The following is a 26,411-nucleotide window of genomic DNA, read 5'->3' as shown; positions in this document are numbered from 1 at the left end:
CTTTCAGAAATGTAGCTGGGTAATTATGTCATTGGCATCGGTGAGCCACTGTCAATATGTGACATATTGAAATCGCGTTTGAATTTGCGCTTGTTTTTTTGCTTTCACTTTGCAATCGTGCGAACTGTGTATAGAGAGCGACAGCACTGATCTGTGAGTGATGATAATTTGTGCACCAATTCCTCTGACATCGTCTTATTAATCGTTAGCTTACTATGCAAACATGACAAGTGAAATCTCCCGCAGCAAGCTTAAACATGTGAGAGGTTGATCGCGCAGAGAATCGCTGAGCTTATGTGAGTGCATGTGTAAAAGCAGCAGGATATATATTTCAGTTCTGCTGAGCCAAATAAGACAGGTCAGGGTGAAGAAGTGACAGCCAAAGAAAAGCTTACCACAAAACGGAGAAGTTATGACAAATCAGACTATAAGGCAAAAAGAAAGTGCAGCTTTATGGTTTCATGGACAAAAGAATTTCTGTGGCTGCGATATGATGAGCTAAATAACCAGGGCTGCACATAAGTGGTCCGCAGGTGCGCATTCGCTGTCAAAATAAAAAACACGCACAAGGGTTAGGGTTAAATTTAAAAACTGTACTTTTGAGTTAAAATATATATTTATAATTTTAATAAATGACAAATTAAAAAGGCATGAACATTTTTTTGTATCGAAAAAATATCGAACCGTGACACCAAAGTATCGAACCGAACCGAACCGTGAATTTTGTGTATCGTTGCACCCCTAAGTAATACATATGTGTATGTGTGTGTATAAATGTGTGTATGTATATGTGTATAGATAGATAGATAGATAGATAGATTAGTCAAAGACCATATAGGATATATATATGCAGTCTAAATGAAGGCATAAAAAATATGTCTTTGCTTTGTTTCTGGAGGTTTTTGTGCTGCTGAAACAGACGTTATGATGGTGCAGGCATTAGTTAATATTAATGATAAATCAGTGTCCCGCCTTAAAAAAAAAAAAAAAAGTGTACCTGGCCCAAGGACATTTTTAATGGCTTTCAAAAGCTTTTATTTTTATGTTTACAAATATGAATGTAATGTAATTATTACAATATTTTATATTATTTGACTTTTAAAAAAGTTACAAAAGCGTTTAAACGTTGATGGTCTGGTGCAACCATGACCCCCTTTAGCCTCAGCCCTGTTTCCTGCTGGTATGGCTTCCATGTAAAATGGGACGGCTGCCGTCAGCCTTCAGCACGCTGTACAATTTAAAGGTGGTGTCACATTAGGTTAACAGTTCATCTGCATATTTGAATACAGCTTGTTGGTTACTGCAGGTTTTCTCTGTGTAAAACACACAGTGGTGGATGGAGCAGCTACAAAGTTTCTTTTCTTCAGGTCAGAGTTTGTTGATCAGGAGCTTTGATGAAGGCGTCCTGCGTCGAGTTTATTTATAATCATATTATTGGAATGACTCGATGAATAGTTGCAGGCCTAATTAGGAGCAGAGCATGAGGTTTTAAAAGGGTTTGTGCTGCTTCCACTTAGCTGTGTGATGTTGAGTCTGGCTGGGCTGCTGCAGAAGCCCTGAGCCATGAGGCCAGAGAGCTGTTTTTTTTCTTTCCTGCTCTTTATGCAAGTGTCAGAGAAGCAAGCATGGACTAAAAGCCTCTCAGCAAACTGGAAGGAAATGACTTAATGGTGCTCAGGCCATCTGAGAGCTAAGCAGAAAGGATGCAACATGTGATAAAACCCATCTTCTAAAAACATTGAACAATCCTGCTTCTGAAATACTCTAATTTTGCCATCTTTTTTTGTCTCATCAAACACATTACCAAACAGCAGCAGTCCACACTTATGATGAGGCAGCAATTTAGAGCTAAATGATAATCTCAAGTAACTGTTTGGAAAAGTGTGTTTCTCAAATAGTGCAGGTGCTGCATTCACAGTGTGTGTAGCCCTGCTGGAGGAGATGTGGTTTGTTTCCATTTGTCTTCAACATACTGCTTATATTTGGGAAAGGCAATGCCTTTGTCACAGTCTAAAGGTAGTGTGTGACATTGACTTTAGTGCAAAACCATTGAATTTATACATCACTGAATGTTCCAGTAATATAGGCCCATAAAATAAACCTGTAGTTTCTGGTGTCCTCTGCAGTTCATTTAAAATCCTGGAACTTGAACAACATGATGGTGGAGCTTGGTCTCAAGAGAACAAAGAAGCAAAGAAAGCATAATCAGCAGCATGGATGGGGCCAACTGTAACTTGGTCTGTTGGCGAGCTTTAACGTGGTGTAGACATGTCTCTAAAATAACAGTGTCTCTTATGTCGTCTTTCTTCACTTTGTTACACAGAACTATCTGAGAAGTGCTGAAACTTTGAGTTGCTTTGAAGAAAATACTTGGCAGGTGATTAGGTTAACCATTTGTCCCTTTTTACCATGGGCTGACTTCAGCCAATCAGATAAGCAAAAACATGGGATACAGACATTGGCTTGTCATGAAATTATTGTTTGTCGCTATGTAAGGAACATTCACAGTCACTGTGTAAAGCGCTCGTCTAAAACGTGCCCGTGATTAGTCCAACTGTGAGCACATGGCTGCCTGGTAAGATACACGTGATCAGTGTATTGCAACCTTTGACATCTCACAGATTCTGATGCTGCAGGTTTCGTCTCTCTGACCAAAATTCACTGAACCAGCAGCAAAAGAAGATCCAAACTCCGCTTCACGTGTGGATGAATTCCCTCTGACTTTTGCTGTTTTGCTTCCACCACGATGCTTCCACTTCCTGCACAGCTCTCGCTCTCTCTCTCTGTGTATGTGTGGGTCATGCTTTTATACTAGAATATATTTTACCATGGGTAATGGTCAATTGGATCTGTGTCTCAGGCCAGTTTTGACCAAGTATGTAGGAGGGAGCTAAAGAAAACGCGTCTTTGTCCTTCTGCCATGAAAGGCTAATGGGGTTCTGTCATCATCTTGCTGGGTGGGCAGCGTGGACACTTAAGTTTGTAAATATGATGGCAGCAAACCACTCCAGTGTGAGCTGGAGGCCACCGCTTGATGACCCATCAGAGCCACATCCACATAAAGCAGAGATGGCATCCTAAGGCCACCGAGGTGAAAGCCTGTTGCCACGTGGCTTTGCTACAGGACGGCCTTCAGAGGTACAAACAAAACGTTCTTTAACCATCCTAATGATGTCGTTCACGGTGATGGGCGAGTCATCTCCTACGTTTCTATACTCTGGTATAGGAAGGCCTGTTGGTGGGATTGAAGACATCCTCAAAGTATCCCCCACATCACCTGACTACATCCTTAGTTGAAGTCAGTAGCACCTCACCCACACTACACCACGTGAGTAGAACACCGCTTTCCTGCTTGGAGTCGCCTGATGGCTTTTGAGGTTTTGCTTCAGCTACCTCAAGAACTTCACTCCTCTTGGAACGCTGGGGCTGGCACAGACTAACCAAGCCTAATAGGGCTCCTGTAGCGCCTCCCTGAGGTGTCAGGTGTCCACCATACCACTACAACTGGCACCAACCTTCTTGCAGACACACGTCTGTTCAGCCAGCTCACTTTGAACTAAGAATGTCCCCAGCCTCCCTCACAATGCTGTAGAGGTTCTGTTGAAGATCCTAATTAAAGATCTTCTGCACCGGGGCCTCTGCCAGATGTCCCGGACAGCTGGCAGCTCAGACTGGTTCCAGCCTGAGCTGTACGTTCAGCTGGCGTATCTTGCGGTGACCCAGTTCAAGGTTCGTACTTGACCACAGTTGAGCTTTGTTAGTATTAATCTCTGTCAGTAGAGTAGGAACATCAAGAATGATGCCTAATTTGACAATATTATTGAAAATAGAAAATATTTTCAACATACCGTATTTCCCGGACTACAAAGCGCACCTGAATATTAGCCGCACAAGCTAAAATCAGGGGAAAATCCTGTTTTGTACATACATTAGCCGCACCTGACTAAAAGCCGCAGGTGTTTCAATATTGACTTATCATATGCAAGAGAATATGCACAAAGCGAATTGTCAGGAAAGAGATGGCTGTTTGGAGACACACCCCTTTTATTAATATTTTGAAAAACAAGTTATGGGTACATATTTGCACATGTGCTGTGCTTCATAAATGAGTAACAAATGTAGTACATAACAGTAACCTACAGCACACCAGAAAAATAGATCCGGACTACCTTTTAGGCTCAGGTGCAGTGACACGGCTTTAACAAGAAGAAAAGTCAGTCATTCACCACCATCTTCCTGCGCACTAAAACCACCAAAGTCCTCTTCTCCAATGTCGGAAACGAACAGGCTCAGGATGGCTTCGTCATCCACTCTCAGCTTCTTTCCTTCGTTGTCACTTTCAAAACCAAAGAAATCCTCGTTGTCAGTGTCGGAGTCGAACACCCTCTGAAGGGCCGTGGCGGTGTCCTCCTCTCCATCATGCAGCAGTCCAGCCCTTCAAATCCGTTGGTGATCGTGGATGTTTGCACACTTTTCCACGCTGTCAGATTCCACCGGTAGAGTTGAGCGTAACTTGCTTTTCGCAAGTTTATCGCCGCTCATCATCCACGCCTCCCGCTGAACGCGTAGCGCTACTTTGAAGTTTGTTTTTCGCGCTACTTGTACGGCACTATGTTGCCTGGCGGATGGACATGTGACCAACATACCACTCTTGAACCCCGATCCTTCCGCCAGGCAACATAGTGCCGTACAACAGCGGAACAAACAAAACAAATCGTCTTACGATATCACAAAAATCATGGACAATCTATAGAAAAGCCGCACCTGACTAAAAGCCGCAGGGTTCAAAGCTTGTGCAAAAAGTAGCGGCTTATAGCCCGACAATTACGGTATATATTGGCTTTTTTTTATTTTTTATTTCCTGCTGTTCAAACTGTTACTGAGCAGTGATTCCAAAACCCACTCACCAAATCTCGAGCATGCTCAGCATCAGCCGCTGTTAGTTTAAAGGAAAGTCCAACATCACTACACTTTGAACAACGTCCAACCAGTTTAGGTTAGTATTTCAAGCCATCAAACAGTCTATAAGATCACAGTGTTGAGCTGGTTTTCCACTGCGATACCGACGTGACAGAGCTCTAAGAGAAGCAGCTTGAAAATCCACTCAGAGATGGAGCAGGAAAATAAACAAATAAAAAGGCTTTCTCATCAGACCAAGTCCTTTCTTTTAAGAGGCCTTTGTCTCTCTCATGTCAAATGCGACAAAAGCTATTAGCCCATGAAATGGCTTGTCTTTGTTTTAGTGGTGCATTCTGTCATTTAGTGCTATGAAAAGACATGGAGCAAGGCACTACATTTCTTTGTGAAGATTTAATTATTGGTAATAATGTAGTCACGATAAACAAATGTCTCATCTGTCACTATGAAAGTAATTTCTATAAAATCAATGTTATTTTTTGCAACAGTTCTATAATCCACATTCTAATTAGGTTTAAGCAGCTAGCTTGTCAGTAGGAAAAAAGACTCTTGCGTGGGCGTTTGCCATTCTTTTCATGAAAGAACATTAAAATGTACGCTAAGGATCTGACACCATTTCAGTCTGTTGCAAGAACAGAAACCAATCAGCACACACTAGTTTCACTGACCACTGACGGCTCACTTCCTGAAATTCCTCACCTTAAGAACTGGTGGCTCTTGTTAGAAGAAATGCAATGCAGGAAATTCTCCACTGCAGAACTTCCCATAAACCTAGGACTGTAAGATTAGCATGATTTTGTTTAGCTTTAAACACCCCGATGATTAAATGTGCAGTGACTCGAGTGTGCCCCAGCTCACAGCAGATCTTTACTGTTCGCAGGACCTCCTTTACGAGTGTGGCCTCTTTTGTTCTCTACTCGCACTCGATACTTTCTGTTTATTGAATAGTTCAGTTTCCGTTTCTTTTTGGTCATCACTCATTTTATTGCACATGATTACTTAGAGTTTTGAAACGCGCTGCTTCCATTTCTTGTTTGTTTTGACAGAAATAGTAAATGTGTATATTTTTCATGTAATGATCCCTTAAAAAAGGTGTCTTGTAATTTATTATAATAATGCATTTAGGTTCGCAGATAGCTGTCATAGAATACAGTATGTTTGGCTTAGCTTGATGTTATAAAAGCGCGAGGGTGCTGCACATAATTAGCACCGAGTTCTGTGGGAAACCCGTCTTTGTCTACAGGATGTATTTGGGAACAGCTTGTAAGGGCTTCTTTGTTGGACCGCTCTGAAGCCTCTGTCCCAGACCTTATCTTGACTCTAGTCTGGGACTACCCCGCAGGATGTGTTTATGTATTTTGAATCTTTTAATTCATTAATGCTTTTTTTTTGTTTTTAAAAAGGATTTCTTAAGTTTGTGTAAATTGTCTTTGTTACCTGCTTAGAATGATGAAAGAAATAAATTGAATGGATAAGCTAGCACAATAAAATGCTCTTCATCTGCTCCAAATAGCAGGAGGCTGTTGCTCTGTCAAAGCCCAGGCGTCGAGCTATTGTAAGTAAAGCACTAGGCTATCTGTGTGATAACCAGCTGCCTCTCTGTATAGTCGCTGGTTTTCCTCTACTAGCAAAAGGGCCCTGCATACAAGAGACCCCACTCTGTTAGAACATTTGCTCCCGGTTCATGCCTGATTACGTTTCCTCCCAATCAGTGCAGTGTGGTAGGAAGTCGTCTTTATATGGAGTACCTGTGCACCTGCAATGTTAAAAGCCTGCCTCATTTTCTAGTGGTGTCAAACCCAGATGCTGCCCACATGTCAAAACACAGATTGTGTGCTGATTGGTTGGTGAAGATGTGCCTGTGCCCGCGGCTGTTTCTGACACCCCGCCCCCTGATTTTAAAATGTTTTCATTTCTTTGATTTATTCCAAAAGTCTGTCATTGGTTAACAAAACATTCAACTTGTCCTTCATCTGTTTGCATCATTTTAGTTGCACTATTTCATTTTCCCCTCTCTAATGTTGAAAGCACAAAGTAGTTTGCGCAGGATAAAAATAATGTCAGGATATTTTTCCAGTGCTCGAACTGCATCACGGCACAGTTGGATGAAACATCACATTCTGATCTGTAGAAGCAGACGTTGATTCCACTTCATGATGCAAAAGCCAAGCAAGGCTTTCCTCCCAGTGTGAGGACTAGTAGTTACAGCTGATGAACCACACTCGTTGTAAATAAGGGGAATAAACAAAGTCAAGTATTAATTTTGGTAAGATCTACTGATTTGAGTTTCCTCTTTTGAGAAAATCAAAGGGATCATGTGCCAGTAATCATCATGCTAAAGCCCGAGTCGCTCTCTGGTGCCTCCGTCAGAGTGAATGTTAGGCGTGGAAAATGCTCGTACGAATGGGTGTGAATGAGGCAGAATGAGGTTCGGGCTGAAACACACAGACAGGAAACACTTTGTTCATTCGGCTAAAACGGTGTGTTTTAATGCAACGTTTAGCAGTGTAGGTTTTTGGTTGATATGCAGTTCCATGATCAGCAGACAGGCTTGGGCTCCACCGTCGGAGACTGTGGCTGGCAAAGGTAGATTGCACTCTGCTCCACAGTGTTGGTGAAGTCAGCAGGACCACCTGCAGCACGTTAGGCTAACCCTCCAGGTCACAGCTGATCTCTGCTGCTGCAGCTCGAGATGCTGGAGCTGAATGACATTAGCAACTGTTAACAGCAGCAACCTCAGAATAAAGTATTCAGCTGTTTATTTTGATGCAGTCCATCAGGTGCGGTCTACGTCTGTAAACAACAGGCCAGCTGATTCAGAGTGACAGATAGTTTTGGTAGATGTGCTGGCAGTCTGCGTCGGGCTAACTCGTATGAATACCATTAGCTGAGGGTTGTCGTGTGTGTGTGTGTGAGTGGGAGAGCTGGTCGTAGGCTTTAATCAACTAGCATTCCTATGTCCAGTGGGGCTGTGGGAATCCCGTGAAGTAGAGGCTAAGACGTGATTGTGAGAGTGCACATCACAGCAGCCACTGCTTTGTAGCCCTCGCTTATTGTCAGAATGATGATGCTCCCCCATTTCCATCCTAGGCCAGACTCCCCCTTTCCTCCCTTCTCCTCCCCTTGAGTTCCCCCCCTCTTTCTGCTGGGAAATTGAATTGTGTTGGAATGCTCTGTGCCTCTTTTCTCTGGCACTTGAATGGGCTCTTTAGTATTTCACACCAAGGTGTCCTTCAGGGTGCGAGGTCAGGCTACCAAAACAGCTTCTAGTGGCGGATTAGGACCAATTAACATCTTTGTACACAAAGGGCTCTGGCAGCTGAACAGGCTGCAGGGTGACCCACGCTGCTGTTGCATGCCAAACCAGGGGAACGCTGTACTTGAGCTGAAGTAGCAAAAGAGGGGTGGAGAAAGTTTTCTAAACCTATTGGGAAATGTTGCTACTTCACACCTCATGAACATATAGCCCATTGATGAGTCGTTACCTTGTGAAATGAGAGAGCAAACCACTTATTTTTTTTCCATCATCACAGTTATACATAAGAGTGTTCCCTGAACTGTTGTCTTTTTTTCTTCCCCTTTCATGTAATGATGGGTTAGCGTGTTGGGCCAGGGTTAGGCCTTTAATCCGACTGGAGCTGCTCATTCAGAGCCTGTACACACTTTAGACTTTGTGCCACCGAGGCGTCCGTTTGTTGTGATCGACGAACGCCACGAAGGCTCGTTCTAACGTTATGTTAGTACTGATACAAGTTATTTCAGTACTTGGTAAAAACTAAAATTAGATTAAATACTCTGACTTGCAGTACCAGCTGTTTAACTCGTTACTCTTTGACACGCTGTGCAGCTCCAAAATGTCTCTGAAATAATGCTGTGACTGTTTTACCTGATAGGACGTCGACCAGGGCAACGCACCAGACTTGTGGATTCCTTGTTACATAGTAACATTTTCCTTGCACCGTTATTATTGCCTCTGAGTATAATTACCCTGATGCATCTCTTTTGAGGCCTGTCAGCAATTTCTAGTTTAAGTCTGTGCTGTGTTCATAAACATGGCTAATCTGATTGATTGATTGAATCTTTATTTTGAACATGTTGAAAAAGTATAAAAAAAAAAAAAAATAGAATTAAAAGAGACAAATGAACAAAGCAAACAAAAGGAAAACGAGCAACCACAACTCCAAATAACGTCCATGTTCAAAAAGGAGCAGGAAGAAGCATAAGCTTATTTAATCCCACCCCTTTTCCACTATCTAGTATCAATAGACTACAGAAATACCTCCTTGCAATTACATTATATGTTATGTGTAATTTTTTTTTTTTTTTTTTTTTTTAATATATACACATATATGTTTCTATCTATCCATACCTACGTATATACGCACATATACACATTTTCAATAACCCCATTAACACCTCAAGGATACACAACCTACAATTTTATATATATATATATATATATATATATATATATATACCCATACCAACAAACCCGTGCATGCGCACACACATGAAAATATTAGACAAGAACACCCTATCAAATCTCTACCTTTTCCCTGTACCCTGTAAAAACCATATCCTTAAACCGCTTTTTAAACTGTGCCATGCTCGGACATTGCTTCATATCTTTACTTAGTCTGTTCCACAGCTTCACTCCACACACAGAGATGCAAAAACTTTTTAATGTTGTACGGATACGAGGATGTTTTAAATTTAATTCCCCCCTCAAATTGTATCCCCGTTCCCTTTTAGAAAACATTTTTAGAATATTGTCAGGAAGCAGGTTATTTATTGCTTTATATATAATTTGTGCTGTGAGAAAATGAACCAGATCTGTGAATTTTAGAATTTTTGATTTTAAGAATAGTGGATTTGTATGATCTCTGTAACCAGTTTTATGGATTATCCTTATGGCCCTTTTTTGTGATATAAAGATTGATGAATCTGTTAGGGTAATGCTGATGCTATGAATATTCACTGGAATTGTCAAATAAAGCTTTTTTGTTATGTAGTGTAAAGCGCTTTGGTAAAGCTCTATACAAATACAGGCCGTTTACCATGTAACTGTTTAAGGTTTAAAGTATAAACATGCCAATTATTCCAGGAATGATAATGTAAAATAGTTCTGGGAGCTGTCAGTCGTCCTTGTCAGGAGCTACAGATTCACCGTGTGACGTGCTCTCCAGTTGTACACATTTGAGTTGTTTCCCTCTTTTTTTAAAGGGCTGGCTGTGTAGTTACACACTCTGCCATCATGCATGTGTTTCAGAAAAGCATAATGACTAAACATAGAGCCTGCATCTCTGTAAACAGAATATTGTTTTCTGCTGTCAGATTATGTGCACTATACACAGCCAGCAGGTTGTTATCACAGATACATGTTGGCTAGTATGTACTGGATGCAGACGACATTAAAATGGTTGGTTAAGTGAGGCCGTGTTGTTCACAGGAATATGTTTTAGCTGTAAGGTTAATGAAGAGTGCCTTTAAGAGACTGTGCAGGCTTACACAGCATGTCAGAGTTTTGGAAACGCCTTCAATGACCTATTTGAGCATTTGGAAGCTTTCCTTACACGCGTGTTCATTTCTCTAAACTACATGTGTAGAATGTCCTTACAGATCTGATCCAGAGTTATGATATTTCTCTTCATTTTCTGCACCAAACAATATGAGCTGGAAACCTTCCCAGCTAGAAAGTATCACTGCTGTTCCTTCGTATTTCAGTTATGTGTCAGGTTTATATGCAGAAGTCAGGCGTTGTTGATCGGCTGTGCTGGCTGTCAGGAGGGCGGGGATATCCGTGAGGTTTGATAACACTGGTGTTCTCTATACTGGTTCAGTGTTCTTTTATTATTTGGTCAGAGTGGTGTTCTGTCGTGTTGTTTAAGGAAAGCTGTATATTAAATGATGAAACCATGGACTTCCTGCCTGTCAGTGGGAAATGAGCAAAGCAAAGGTCATCTGTAAATCCCCCCCCCTCGCGCTGCAGTGCAAGGCCTTGCAGAACAAACAGAGACAACTTGAGTCATTCACTGGAAAGTGGACCCTGAGGCAAGAACTGAGAATAAAGGCTGTTTGGAGTAAAACACATTTTATTTTGGAGAGGAAATTTTATTTCTTTCTTTATTTTTTGTGTTTGTCCTGCCCTTGGTTTTCATCATCACACTTGAGCCATCTTTTATCGCACTAACTCAACAGTCTGTGCCCCATCCTCCCAGCACCACTTCCCATTCAAACCTCGTGTTCGACACACAGACGCACACAGTGTGTGTCTGACTAATAGAGGGTAAAATGCAGGTGTGTGTGGGAAATGGCTGCAATACTGTAGCGCATTGACAGGTTATTTTGTTGGCCCCTGCCTAATTAGTGGCATAGTGGATGCACCCCGCTAAGCTTTAGTGCTTTATGTTCGTAGCAGTCTGCTCTAATTTCCCCGAGCCTTTGATATCAGCCCAGAGATTGACAGTTCACACATAAAGAAGAACAGCAGACCCTGATAGAAACAATGCCGCCACCTTCAGTCCCCCACTCCAACGCTCCCTGCATGTCTGCATTTTACCACCCAGCTCTACAGATGTTCAGAGCAGAGGAATGGCTGAACATGATTTGATTGTAATGTTTGCATGGCACATTTTATTGCTTACTTCACAGAAGCAGGACACTCTGCTGCTCTTATGTGGTCTGAAAGCAGTTCTGTTCAAACGCTCCTTATTTACACTTTGTAATATTACCGTCATTTATGGGTTTGTATAACTTATTGTCTGCTGCCACACTAGAGTAGAGGCTGCCTGCTTTTGGATTTTTAAAGCCGGCGATCATTGTTAGGTGCAGCTCTGCAGAAGAAACTGAACGAGTGGAGTTTTAATGAACTCGCTGCTTCCAAAAATATTCCTTCATTGGGTGTTTTTGATAATAGTGATGGAGAACAGTGTGCAGCACAGTGCAGAGGGTTACACTTGAGATGGGCGTAGAGCACAGTGAATATGTGGACAGTAATGCTTAATGTGGTGTTGTCGGTGACGGCAGTGTTTTTATTATCTGATTGAAAGAATTCGGATTAGACTGAATTTATTTTGACTCATGGTAATGACATCAGCCCTGCATTTGCTCCGAATGACCTGGATTCTCAGTCACATTGACCATCATCATCATCATCATCATCATCATCATCATCATCATCATCATCATCATCATCATCATCATCATCATCATCATCATCATCATCATCATCATTATTATTATTATTATTATTATTCAGGGCACAGTCCTAACAGGTAAGCACCTTCATTCCCACACCAGATGGAGACCCGTCCTTGAGTCTGTTGGAGGTTACTTCCTGTTAAAGTGCCAGATGCTGCTCTCTAATATTCTACAATCGTTGCCTTACGCTGACAAGACTGTTATGATAGAAAGGTAATTGAATTAATTACAGGTGATAAACTGCTTGTGTGAATGCTGTGTACAGTAAAAGGCTTGAGTACTGCAGTAGAGTAGAAAAGCATTGTCCATTACTGTTGTACTGATGTTACGCTGCAGTCGCACACATTCAGGGATATGGCATTTTTTTCTGTTTTTATAGGATACTCTGACGCCTTCACACGTTGCAAACAGGCACACAGCTCCTCACCTCACTAACAGCTGAAGTATTCGTATCACACTTTAGGAGGAAAGTATTAAACACTTATTGATGTTTACCTGTCCAGTTTAACTGTAACAGCCCCGTCAGCCGTCTTCTTTCATTAACGTAGTGGACTGTAGTTAATAACTGGAAAAATTAGTCCGAGTGTTTTTGAGATGTTTGCTATTCTCATGTTGCAGGATGGGATCAGAATCCTTCTTATGGTTTCAAAAATGGTATCGAGTATTTTTGTGGATATCAGTATTGAGTTTGAAATTGTAATATTGCGATAACCCGAATATGAAGTATTTAATGTATATTTTTTGAACATCTGCTCCGGTTCTCATGAGTCGTGCGTTTTTATTGATTCGTGTGATTGATTGTGTGACGGTGTAATCAAACAATGTAAAATTCCTCCATTTCTTGACCTGACATTTGGCTTTTTGTGACAATTTAGGGCTGAAAGTGCAGTAAAATTGTTCTCACAGCAAAAGGTCAGCCTGCGGTGATTAGCAGTTTTGGCTGTGGAGAAGTCTGCTTATTGCACTGATGATAGGTGGCTTGCTCGCTGCAGAAGGAAATTGAAGTATTGTGTGTTATTTTCCTGTTCTGCTGCCTGTTGAGGTTCAGAAATGAGTAACCCGTCTCTCTCCTATTCCAGCCTACTCCACTGTATCAGGTGTAAATGGACCCCTGGTGATTCTGGATAACGTGAAGGTAAGGCTGCTAAGAAATTCTGTTTTTATCAGGCTTTCTGTCCGTGGTGCTGCTAACACTCGTTCATCTATTGTGCAAATCCTCTTACAATATGTATTAATTAGGTTGCAAATAGTGGCGCTGTCGCTCGGTAAACTCCAAATGTTTGTAGAAGTCAGTATAATTCAGCACTTTACTAGCCGGTGTGCTCTTTTATAATAATGATAAAAACGTGTTTTTCTGTTGCTGTAGTAACAGTGTTGAATCTCTTTGAATTAGTTCCCCAGGTATGCTGAGATTGTTCACCTGACCTTGCCAGACGGTACCAAGAGGAGCGGACAGGTCCTCGAGGTGATTGGAACCAAGGCAGTTGTTCAGGTAAGAAATAGTGAGTGGAAACTAAAGCATATCAGCTGACAGCCTCTGTGCTGTAAGCTCTGTGCTCTGTGCAATTGCATTTTGCTATCCTTACTTGTGCTCATGCCCCAATGTCCAGTTTGTTTGATTACTGCTTGATGATCGTGGCCTGCTTGAAAGGTGGGCCCAGGTTTGTTTCGGTTGGACTCAGGTAAGGTACATATGCCTTAGCATGGATCTTCATCCTTCCTCAATGACAGCTCATGCCATTAAAATTGCTTTGTTATACATAAAAATACTTTTCCTGTTAAGCTGCCAAATACATGAAATGATAAGATGATATGGGGACCAAAGCATACACAAAAATCCAAACCTGGTTGGGCACCATTCAAGGTCCTAAAATACATTCATTAACCATGCAAACACTGTAACTTACTATTATGTTGTCTGAATGCTCCATAGTAGCATACTAGCCTTTTTCATACTAGCCATAATAACCTGACAGAAGAAAGAAATGTTCCATGCAGAGACCAACAGCACCTCATACAGCTTTGCATGGTGGTTGGTTGTGACATGATGGTTGAACCAACCAATCAGCAGATATAAAGAGGTTATGGTTGGAGGCGTCTCACCAAATGAACATAAAACTGAAAAAGAGCCTGGCACAGCCACCGCACGAATCTACAAACACAGACATGCACCATGAGCGCACACAGCCACACAAAAGAAGGGATAGCACAGCCGTAGACTCGACAATGCAACATCAAAGGAAATTGTATCTACATTTAACATTATCATGATCAAGTAGTCAATAGTTCAAAATAGCTAAACTGCAATTTAACTTACTACTGATAATTAGAGCAGGAGACAACAGTTGTAGGTCTTTGATCACTGTGCTGTAGTTTCATTTTAGCAAACATGTCCGTGTAGAGCACCTAAAACAAAGGCTGTGCATATTTAACCCTAACCCAAACAGTGACTCTCATAAACCAGCACTGTTTGCCTAAAGTGAGCATTCCTATCCATTTTTGTAGTATTTGCATTTATTTATTCATCTATTGCCTTCGCTGTCCGGCACTGTAGCAATCAGAATTATTGTCTGAAGGCCAAGAAACATGCCCAACAGATTTATTTTCCTAAGTAGACCATTACGACTTCGCTGTACTGGTCCACTTGATTGTCATATTTCATTTCACCTTTATTATTTATTTATTTTTTACTTTCACATTTTTAACAATAGAAACAGACAGGACCGGGGGATAGGAGAGGAAAAGACGAAGAAAAGAGAAGTTGGGAAGAGGCTGAACAAAAGGAGAGGGAAAGAAAAACGGAGGGCAAGAGAGACGAGAGAAAAGACACACAAACCCGCTCGATCACCTGCTGGGGAAAAGAACAAGCAAAAAGGGAACAACGCTGTAGGAAAACCACAGCGACAACCTAGATAAGCATAAGTAACACTAAATAATAAATATTGAATGTTACTGAGCAGCACACAAAACCGACAACGAACCATATGTTTAGAGGCAGCAGCCAAGGAGTTTACAAGGTTTCTCCACGTAACTAATAGTAGGTGTGGGGAGCCATAGCCCTGCCCCCAATGACATTAAGCAGGCATGGAGTAGATCCAAGTCCCAGACATCTAGAGGCCCTCCAGAGCACGAGAGCCCCAGGAGGACCACCAGAGGGGCAGCCGCAGCACCCACCTAGAAAAGAGCCGAGGAGAGCCGCAGACGGGGGGGGGGGTCACCCAGCAGCCACAGGGCAGAAGCTACAGGGGGCTGCGGCAACGTGCCTGCAGACTCCACTGGTAGCCGGCTATGCCAGGGTGGTCTGAACCCCAGGCTTAGAGGCCAGAGATCTGAGGGCCTCACACACCCCTGAAGGGGCCCGTCTGAGCCACAGGCGCCAGGAGCTGCCAACCAGCCGCCAGGAATGAGCCAGTACACGCCCGAGCCCCGGACACCAAGAACCACCAACGCACCGACGGGTTGTGGCATCGGACACCAGCAAGGAGTGTGGCGAGGTCGCAGCACATGGCCCCGCCCCTCCCTGAGCCTGGGTCTGCCGGAGGTTTCTTCCTGTTAAAAGGGAGTTTTTCCTTCCCACTGTTGCCAAAGTGCTTGCTCATAGGGGGTCATATGATTGTTGGGTTTTTCCTCTGTATCTATTATTGTAGGGTCTATCTTACAATATAACACGCCTTGAGGCGATTGTTGTTGTGATTTGGCGCTATATAGATAAAACTGAGTTGAATTCCCGGCCCCCCACCCCAGACTGCAAACAGAGAACGGGGATGTAAAGAAGCACTCCCAGAACCCCAAATCCCCAAGTCTACCCCAGAGCCACGCAGGGACAGCTAGGGTTACCAAGTCGGTAACCTATGTCTGCCGACACAGACCCTCCCCCAGCTGTGCTGCACGCAGGTGCCAGAAAAACACCACCCAAGAGCCACCAGCATTCCATCCAGGTCATGACCACAGCCCCTGGGTTGTAATTGTCAGGTGTATTGCCTTGACTATGTGAGCAGCTGTTAGAAGCCCATCTTGAACATCCATTGACTGTATAGTGCACTCTATGTAGTATTTTATATTGTATTAGTTGTAGACTGGGATTCCTAAACAATTTAAGTTTAAAGGGAACTCATCCCTGAGCCTGAGTCAATCCATATTATGGATTGGAGGTGCTGAATCTCATTCCCACAGCTTCATACTCATACTTCCAATGCAAGCTGGAGGCCATCAGCTGATCAAGCCAACAGAATCACATAATCCGCTAAAAGCAGAGATGAGATTCTGAGACCACCCTAGTGGAAGGCCTTTGACTACTTGGCTACCCCCATAACTTCCATCTATAAAAATTACAAACAGAATGGGTCACAAAGTGCAGCCGGGCAGAGTCATCACACACCGGGAACAAGTCCAACTTATTGCCAGCTATGCGGACCAAGGTCTTGCAACGGTTGTAGAAGGATTGAATGGCCCGTAGCAATGGGCCAGACACCCCATACTCCCAAAGCACCTCCCACAGGACACCCCGAGGGACACGGTCGAATGCCTTCTCCAAGTCTACAAAACACATGTAAACTGGTTGGGAAAACTCCCATGCACCCTCAAGTATCCTTGAGAGGATAAAGAGCTGGTCAAGTGTTCCACGACAGGACAAAAAACCGCATTGTTCTTCCTGTATCGAAAGTTTGACTAACGGGCGGACTCTCCCTTCCTGCACCCAGGGAGGCTGAGTAGTGTGATCCCCCTGTAGTTGGAACACACCCTCCGGTCCAGCTTCTTAAAGATAGGAACCACCATCCCGGTCTGCCCATCCAGAGGTACCGTCCCTGATCTCCAAGCAACATTGCAGAGGCGTGTCAACCAAGACAGCCCTACAGCATCCAGAGCCTTCAGGAGCTCAGGGCAGACCTCATCCACCCCAGGAGTTCTGTTTAACTGTCTCAGTGACCTCACACCTAGAGCTGTCCCCCTCGTCCCCAGACTCTGCTGCCTCCACGTTCCAGTGGGATTAAGGAGGTCCTTGAAGTATTCCTTCCACCGCTGACAATGTTTCTAGTCGAAGTCAGCAGCTTCCCCCCCACTATACACAGTGCAGGTAGAGCACCGCTTTCCCCTCCTGAGTTGCTTGACGGTTTGCCAGAATCTCTTCGAGGCAGTCCAAAAGTCTTTTTCCATGGCCTCTCCGAACCCCTCCACACCCGAGTTTTTGCCTCAGCTACTACCCGAGCCGCGTTCCGTGAACTCGGGTACCTATCAGCTGCCTCCGAAGTCCCACAGGCTAACCAAGCTCGGTAGGCCTCCTCCTTCAGCCTGGCGGCTCCCTTCGTCTCCGGTGTCCACCATTTGGTTCAGGGATTACCACCACTACAGGCACCAACCACCTTGCGGCCGCAGCTCAGTGCAGTGGCTTCGGCAGTGGAGATGCTGAACATGGTCCATTCGGACTCAATGTCCCCAGTCTCCCTCAGACTGCTGTTGAAGCTCTGCCAGAGGTGTGAGTTGAAGATTTCACGAACCGGGGCCTCTGCCAGGCATTCCCAGTGCCCCCAAACGTATGCTGAGGGTGCACTGTCTGGCATCCTCCCCTGCCACCTGATCCAACTCACTACCAGGTGGTGATCAGTTGACAGCTCACCCCCTGCCTTTACCCGAGGGTCCAGAACATGTGGAATTTCTCATTAATTCTAATCTTATCATTCTCTAATAGCACCAGGCTAAGATTAATGTTAACCTAATGCATAATCCTGAACATTTCAGCATGTAGCAGCAGCTTATTTGAACCATGTATCAACCCTCAGAGACTACTGTGTAGTGTCTGTAATTGTTAGTGAGGGGAGGAGCTCAGTGCCGGACTGTCTGCAGCTTTGCCATGTGAAGTCACGCGTCAGCTGACGGGAGCAAAGGCAGCACTGTTGGTGTCTGTATTGCAAATGAGTTCCATATTAATTCTTATATTGATTAATATGTAAGCATTGAGGGATTTGTTAATGAATTCATTTTTTTGACAACCCTGATAATCACTATCAGTAAACATGTAACTAGACATGCTGAGGATGTCTTTGCTACCTTTCTGTGTTGCTGCAGGTGTTTGAGGGAACATCAGGTATTGATGCCAAGAAGACAGCATGTGAATTCACTGGTGATATCTTGCGTACCCCGGTGTCAGAGGACATGCTAGGTATGATCAACGTGATTTAATGATTAAAATGCTATAGCACGCTGAATTAATGTAGTCAGCTTTTTTCCTTGTTACGCTAATTTCTAAATAAACTGTAAAATCAAATAATTAAATCAAAGCTTTTATTTTAATGAATAGAATAGAATAGAATTCAACTTTATTGTCATTGCACATGCACAGGTACAGGGCAACGAAATGCAGTTTGCATCCATCCAGAAGTGCTTAGTGATATAGATATATTACAATATATATTAGCAATAATATAGATATGTAAGTATATTACAGAAATGGGTCTATTATGTTATAATGTACACGGTATGAAGTATGTTGTGAATATTCTATAACTATAAGTATGTACAGGCTGTAGTGAGTACAAGCTATGTACAGGATATGAACAGGATATAAATATGAAAAACTATACAGAATATGAAATAAATAACTTTACAGGAATCTGAGATATACAGCTATACAGAAATGGGAACTATGCAAGTTGTAAACAGTTGTAGGATTAAAAATTATTAATAATAATGTTCTTGAATCTCAATCACTGTGACTCAGTACAACACAAGGTTACATACATTTGAATGGAAGCAAAAAGTAGAGATGCTTTTTCTTTGTTTTCTTTGTTTCTGTCATCACTAACACGAGTTTATAATTGCTGGCACTTGTCAAAGTAAAGTAGCACAAAGTAGACAGAATGTGCTTGCAGGTCTCATCTCATTAAGCAATGATGTAATGTCTAAATGCCTCCTTACCAAAATATTTCCTTTTATAGGTCGTGTGTTCAATGGTTCAGGCAAACCTATCGATCGCGGGCCGACTGTTCTGGCTGAAGATTACTTGGACATCATGGGTATGTTAGCCTCTTACTTTCCTGCTGCTAAGTCATATAAGAATGCAGTGTCATAAACGGAAACTTCATTTAGGTACAATGTCCTAAAAAATCACCAAATAGTTATTGTTAGGGTTTTATTATTATTATTATTATTATTATTATTATTATTATTATTATTATTAATAATAATAATAATAATAATAATAATAATATTGACCAAAGCTCACTCAGCAGTGTATTCTGTACTGTTTTACTGTCCCAGGTGTGAACATGAGTGAAATACCACAATAACATTAATAATTTTTTTTACTCATTCATTTTTTGCTAATACAGTTAAGTGTCCTTTTTAATAGTGTTAAACTGTTTTCTTCAGCCTGAGTACATTTTGTCTCCTTAACAAATAAACATTTCAAGAACTTTAGCTTCATTTGTGAGAAATGAAATGTTTTACGTAAACCAAACGTAAATGGTGGTTTACGACACCAACTCTCTGCCATCTATAATCCAGTTTTGAGATCCCTTCCCAGACGCCTTAACACCCACTCACATCCTGGGCCATCTGACCTCAGGAAATCACATGATAGGGTGGGGCCAGGTTTCACAATGAGCTCACCCGAAACTCTGGCTGATTGGGACCCACACCCAGTTTCACACCTTGGCTCAGGCGATTAGAGGATCATCAGGGGGTCCTTTTGTCCCTCTGTGGGGGGAAACTCCCACTAGGTTTATATCTGGGACTCTCCACCATTTGACCTTAGAACTGAAGAAGCTTCTCGGATGAGAGGTGAAACGTCTTCAAGTAACTTAAAGAAGTCCAGACGCTTTTCTTTGCAAGCTCCTTTGACTTTAACAGGAAATGTTTTTATTTTGAAGTTTAGGAAATTATCCTAGCATTCTGCTACTCGCGGAATAGCAAGTAAATGTTCAAATGTTGAGTACACAACAATAAATGCCAGTCTGCTCTCATTCTGCAATCAATCAATTTATTTATGAGCACATGTACAAACAACACAGGTTGATTAAAGTGCTGTACACAGTAAAAAGTAACACAGACGAAGAACAAAACCAAAGCTAGTGAGCAAAGCTGTGTTTCAGATGGGTTTTAAGGATGTCGAGTGTTGGAGAGATCCTGATATGAGGAGGCCGACTGTTCCAAAGTTTGGGGCCGGTCTCCTCTGAGCTTTAGTCTTATCAACCTCTCAGCTCACCCATGTGTGCCAGTTTTCATGGCTGTTTTGGCTGAGCCATTTAAAGTTGGCTCGGCTAACGTTATGTCAGGTTGGTGCATAAGATGAGCCATCGTGTTCATGAAATTCCCAGAGTATTTACATGTATGTAATAGAATATCGATACTCTGTGTCCGTGTGTTGAGCCAGTATTCCCAAATATCACTATGCTATAGATTTTTCCCATACCGCTACAATAAACCCAACCAGTCAAACGTTTGGGGTCCTACAATCCTACATTTACCATCAATACTTTATCCACACAGTGCATTGAATATTAATGCTGTTGTAAAAGGTAGAAACAGTAGATGATACTTCAGTAATCACAGCCATGGGTCCTTTTATAAAGTGATCTGGAAGTATTTAAGTCCTTTCTTCTGGAACAGTCTTCCATAGGTTGGATGGATATGATGGTCACTCTTTGCATGTCATGTGATCAGTCTGCATCCATAGGAGCTTGATAAGATTAACCCTAACCCCAGTCAACAGGACAACACCTAACCACTGCTTCTCTTAATGGTTTATACTTAGCGCCGTGCTGCAGCTCGTGGTCACACTACAGGGCCACAGTGGCGCTAATCCTGTGGCAGCTACACGGTTTGACATGCTGTTGTGAAATATTGATAGATTAGTGCCGGTGAACCACATGAGTGAGAGTTCCTGAGAGCAGGTCTCTGTGCACATCCTTGGTTAACCCCTTTCAAAGTCACTAATGAGTTGTGACTAATTCTCTGCACCCCCCATTGCTCATGGCGGTAGACCAGGTTATCCACTAATTGAAAGGCCTGTCAGATGTTTTCTGTGCCAGATACTGACCTGTGTAAGACGTCTGCATTTGACTTTAAGCAGGCGGTAGGACTGGGAAAGTGCTCTATAAGTGCAGTTACCCTTTGATCATATAGTAAGCAAGCAACGGCTTAATTGGCAGAATTCCTAACAGTCATTTGTCTAATGTAGCTGTTGTCCTTGCACTATTATTTAATTACTGCAGCTCAGAAGAGCGTGTTGAAACTGTAATAGGAAATATTTTCATTGACTCAGTATGTAGTCACTGTAACTAGAATGTAAACTATGCTCAGCAGAGTTTTATTGGAGCACATGAATGTACAGTGTAAGTTAGCTTCCACAATAACACGATATAATTGCTTCTGATTGTTCACATCAAATTAATAATCTCACTTTCCATTTAAGCAGTTGCACAGCCTTTTACTTTCTATCACCATTTTCTTACTACGTTTTTTCTGTTGCGTGTTTTGTCTGGTCAAGTCTGTGGGACTGACCTGTATGATGAACAGTGAAGTGTGCTATTGCTTCCTTTGTGTCCAGCTGAATACGTGTTTCTGTCTCTCAGGTCAGCCCATCAACCCTCAGTGCCGTATCTACCCTGAGGAGATGATCCAGACTGGCATCTCAGCCATTGATGGCATGAATAGCATTGCTCGAGGACAGAAGATCCCCATCTTCTCTGCCGCTGGGTTGCCCCACAATGAGGTGAGATCAGCATACCATTTTATTTCTTTAGTGACAACACCAAGAAGTCTCAATGCTGGTAAAATGCTGGGCCACTAGGTACCACTGGAAGTGCTGAATATCTCCTTTTATCTTTATTGAGAATCAATCCCCATCGTAAACACCAGAGCATACCTGAGTATTAGCTGATATAAGTGTGTTTAGCATTATGTTCATGTAGTGTTTGGTGTCTCTGTAGTGGCTTCAGAGTGAACTCGGATAGCATCTTCACATGATGCCACTCGAGTCAGTGTCAGTTTAGGCAGAAGACTGAAAATGAGGTGACCCTTCCCACTGCATGTAGTCTGTTGCAACAAGAATAACTTCATTAAACCTATTGCATTACTTCCTGTGTTCATTTGGTATTGCAAGCAGATTTTGACAAGGAAGAAGTGCATGGAGTAAAACACAAAAGTAATGTGTCTCTGTCCGGTTTGTAAGTCTGACATCATTATCTGTTTCTGGGTCCTAAACTCCGTCCCTTCAGGTCCCAAAGTCAAACGAACACTGCGGCATCACTGAGAGTTAAAAACTGTCTGAATTCTTTCATCTTTAATAAAATGATCAGTGTTGCTGCTTTACCAGGTGTAACAATTAAGTTTAACATCCAGGCATCCATGAAAACAGGATTTATTACATTTAACAGAGTTAGAAGTTAGCAGGAAGTTAGCTCGCTAGCTTCTACCTAAACATGATGTAGCATGTTTGACTGAGAGATTTGTGAATAAATTCAAACGTACAGCTCTGCTATCACTTCCAGCATAAATGAAGACAGAAAACTAAACAGCAATGACGTTTGTAGGGTTACTGAAGTTGGGCTAGCTGGTATATATATATACCAGTATATATAACAAATTTCCCACGTGTGGGACTAATAAAGGTTATCTTATCTTATATAATGATGTGCTACTTGATCGCTAGCGACACAGCTATGTTAGCATAACATTAGCATAGTGAAGCTGGAGGATGAACGCTAACGCAGCAATTTCCTAATGTTGTAAACCTGCTCAACATTTGGCAATAAAACCCTTCTGATTCTGATTCTTCTGATTCTGAACTTTTAAGGGAAAAATGAATGAGAGACAAATTAGTAACAAAAATATTAGTCCAGCAGTACCATTCTCAGTTTTATTGCCATTGCTACAGTGGGGCAAAAAAGTATTTAGTCAGCCACCCATTGTGCAAGTTCCCCCACTTAAAATGATGACAGAGGTCAGTAATTTGCACCAGAGGTACACTTCAACTGTGAGAGACAGAATGTGAAAAAAAATCCATGAATTCACATGGTAGGATTTGTAAAGAATTTATTCGTAAATCAGGGTGGAAAATAAGTATTTGGTCACCTCAAACAAGGAAAATCTCTGGCTCTCACAGACCTGTAACGTCTTCTGTAAGAAGCTTTTCTGTCCCCCACTCGTTACCTGTATGAATGGCACCTGTTTGAACTCATCATCTGTATAAAAGACACCTGTCCACAGCCTCAAACAGTCAGACTCCAAACTCCGCCATGGCCAAGACCAAAGAGCTTTCGAAGGACACCAGGAAAAGTATTGTAGACCTGCACCAGACTGGGAAGAGTGAATCTACAATAGGCAAGCAGCTTGGTGTGAAAAAATCAACTGTGGGAGCAATCATCAGAAAATGGAAGACATACAAGACCACTGATAATCTCCCTCGATCTGGGGCTCCACGCAAGATCTCATCCCGTGGGGTCAAAATGATCATGAGAACGGTGAGCAAAGATCCCAGAACCACACGGGGGGACCTGGTGAATGACCTGCAGAGAGCTGGGACCAAAGTAACAAAGGTCACCATCAGTAACACACTACAACGGCAGGGAATCAAATCCCGCAGTGCCAGACGTGTTCCGCTGCTGAAGCCAGTGCATGTCCAGGCCCGTCTGAAGTTTGCCAGAGAGCACATGGATGATACAGCAGAGGATTGGGAGAATGTCATGTGGTCAGATGAAACCAAAGTAGAACTTTTTGGTATAAACTCAACTCGTCGTGTTTGGAGGAAGAAGAATACTGAGTTGCATCCCAAGAACACCATACCTACTGTGAAGCATGGGGGTGGAAACATCATGCTATGGGGCTGTTTTTCTGCCAAGGGGACAGGACGACTGATCCGTGTTAAGGACAGAATGTATGGGGCCATGTATCGTGAGATTTTGAGCCAAAACCTCCTTCCATCAGTGAGAACTTTGAAGATGAAACGAGGCTGGGTCTTCCAACATGACAATGATCCAAAACACACCGCCCGGGCAACAAAGGAGTGGCTCCGTAAGAAGCATTTGAAGGTCCTGGAGTGGCCTAGCCAGTCTCCAGACCTCAACCCCATAGAAAATCTGTGGCGGGAGTTGAAAGTCCGTGTTGCTCGGCGACAGCCCCAAAACATCACTGCTCTCGAGAAGATCTGCATGGAGGAATGGGCCAAAATACCAGCTACTGTGTGTGCAAACCTGGTAAAGACCTATAGTAAACGTTTGACCTCTGTTATTGCCAACAAAGGTTATGTTACAAAATATTGAGTTGTATTTTTGTTATTGACCAAATACTTATTTTCCACCCTGGTTTACGAATAAATTCTTTACAAATCCTACCATGTGGATTCATGGATTTTTTTTTCACATTCTGTCTCTCACAGTTGAAGTGTACCTCTGGTGCAAATTACTGACCTCTGTCATCATTTTAGGTGGGGGAACTTGCACAATCGGTGGCTGACTAAATACTTTTTTGCCCCACTGTACATCGTATGGGTTTAAAAACTGATCTTTAAAATGAACAGTGGTAATAAAAACTGAGAGAGGCCAGTGATCATTGCCTGTTTTAGGGGCTTGTTCAGATTAAATAGAACAAGATTCAAAGTATTAAAACATTAAAACACAACAGCCATAATAAATTCAGAGTAGTGTGGTTCATCACGTCCTCACTTAAAGACCAGATATGGTTCGGACAGTCTGCTCCTTAGTTTGCCAGATCACCAGAGACCAGAGGAGGTTAAAGTAGTGCTATCCACCCACCTAATACATGCTCTGTGGTCCAAATAACAACAATTAGAAAAACCCAACCGACACCAGGGAGTTTATGTCCCACTTCCCGCATACAGAAAAAGAATGCGGTACTAATGGGAGAGCACCATTTATATACAGTGATGGATGGTTTATCATGGAGTGGACAGATATTACAGATACATTTACAGCCACTTACATACTTTTTTATTTAGGTATTTATTTAGGTGTTCATGTGTAAAGGCTGAGGACAGGAGATAAAGTAGAATTTACTTAAAAACAAACAGAAGCAGTGGCACGGTGGTTAGCACTGTTGCCGCACAGCAAGAAGGTCCTGAGTTCAATTCCAACATCAGGCCGGGGTCTTTCTGTGTGGAGTTTGCATGTTCTCCCCGTGTTTGCGTGGGTTCTCTCCGGGTACTCCGGCTTCCTCCCACCGTCCAAAGACATGCAGCTTGTGGGGATAGGTTAATTGGATAATCCAAATTGCCACTAGGTGTGAATGTGCGAATGAATGTGAGTGTGAATGGTTGTCTGTCCCTGTGTGTTGGCCCTGCGACAGACTGGCGACCTGTCCAGGGTGTACCCCGCCTCTCGCCCTATGACAGCTGGGATAGGCTCCAGCGCCCCCCGCGACCCTGAACAGGACAAGCGGAAGCGAATGGATGGATGGATGAAACAGAAGCAGCACTTTGTGTTTTCTTCTCTTTAGAGATGAGAGTAATGGATACGTCCTCCTCATCCTCACTCATGTCAGAGTTCAGACGTGGACAGCTTGTGTATTACATTATCGTTACATTTGTTACAAATGTAACGATTTTTTATTACATTACTGATAAAACAAGATAAAAACAATTGGCCTCAGGCTGCTGGTGATCAGTCACCAATCATTAGTGCAGCCCTCATCTTTAGTCTGTCCTTTTGAACCTTTGTCTCTTTAACTCGCAGCTTTAAACTCAATTTATTTCATCCCTGTACTCTGGGAGGTCATGCTTTTACCAAACTGTTGTATCATACCAAGAACTCACAGCTGCTTTGAATACACCAAAAACCTTTTGCTCGCTCAGCGGTTTAAGCTACATGCTTTGGGATATGTTGAGGTCCAATTTTGTGGAAGTCTTTCAGTGGAAATGTTTAACATGAGTGAGTGGGATGATTCACGAGTGGTAGCTGTGGTCCTTCTGTGTCACATGACAGCTGTTTTGTTTCCTTTTTGGAAGTTTTTGTGCCTCACAGTGGAAATTCATGACTCAGTTGTAGTGTGTTCATGTTCAGACACTTCACAAATGTACTACATCCCCAAATATCCCTCGCTGTATAAAGCTGGGTCAGGTTCAGTGTGTTCAGCTCAAGAGCACCAGCTTTATTGTTAGGATTTGATCACCAGCCTAATTTCTGCTCTGTGGACTTATAAGCTCTGTTTTCACCAAACAAACCCATCATTCAGAGCCATGCTGCTAAACAGGTAGGGCACTTACAACAGCATCCACAGCACCCACAGCACCTACAGCATCCACAGCACCTACAGCCAGATGCCCTGTCGCTGTGCATTATTTA

The 26,411-nt window shown here is 42.7% G+C and overlaps 1 protein-coding gene across 1 annotated transcript in view; it reads left to right on the top strand.

Annotated features, from left to right (window-relative positions):
* atp6v1ba (ATPase, H+ transporting, lysosomal, V1 subunit B, member a) overlaps positions 1 to 26,411 on the top strand; it is a 44,717-nt gene that overhangs the window by 6,608 nt on the left and 11,698 nt on the right. Inside the window, exons 2-6 of the mRNA XM_085427485.1 lie at positions 13,197 to 13,252; positions 13,511 to 13,609; positions 18,181 to 18,274; positions 19,050 to 19,127; positions 21,687 to 21,826. Of these exons, the coding sequence (XP_085283611.1) occupies positions 13,197 to 13,252; positions 13,511 to 13,609; positions 18,181 to 18,274; positions 19,050 to 19,127; positions 21,687 to 21,826 (467 nt within the window). The remainder of the gene's footprint in view (positions 1 to 13,196; positions 13,253 to 13,510; positions 13,610 to 18,180; positions 18,275 to 19,049; positions 19,128 to 21,686; positions 21,827 to 26,411) is intronic.

Source organism: Rhamphochromis longiceps, linkage group LG13 (genome assembly GCF_057381845.1).
Source record: "Rhamphochromis longiceps isolate RC_006_pf linkage group LG13, R_longiceps_female_GT1.1, whole genome shotgun sequence".
Classification (NCBI taxonomy): Eukaryota; Metazoa; Chordata; class Actinopteri; order Cichliformes; family Cichlidae; genus Rhamphochromis; species Rhamphochromis longiceps.
This window is presented reverse-complemented; position numbering and strand designations above follow the sequence as displayed.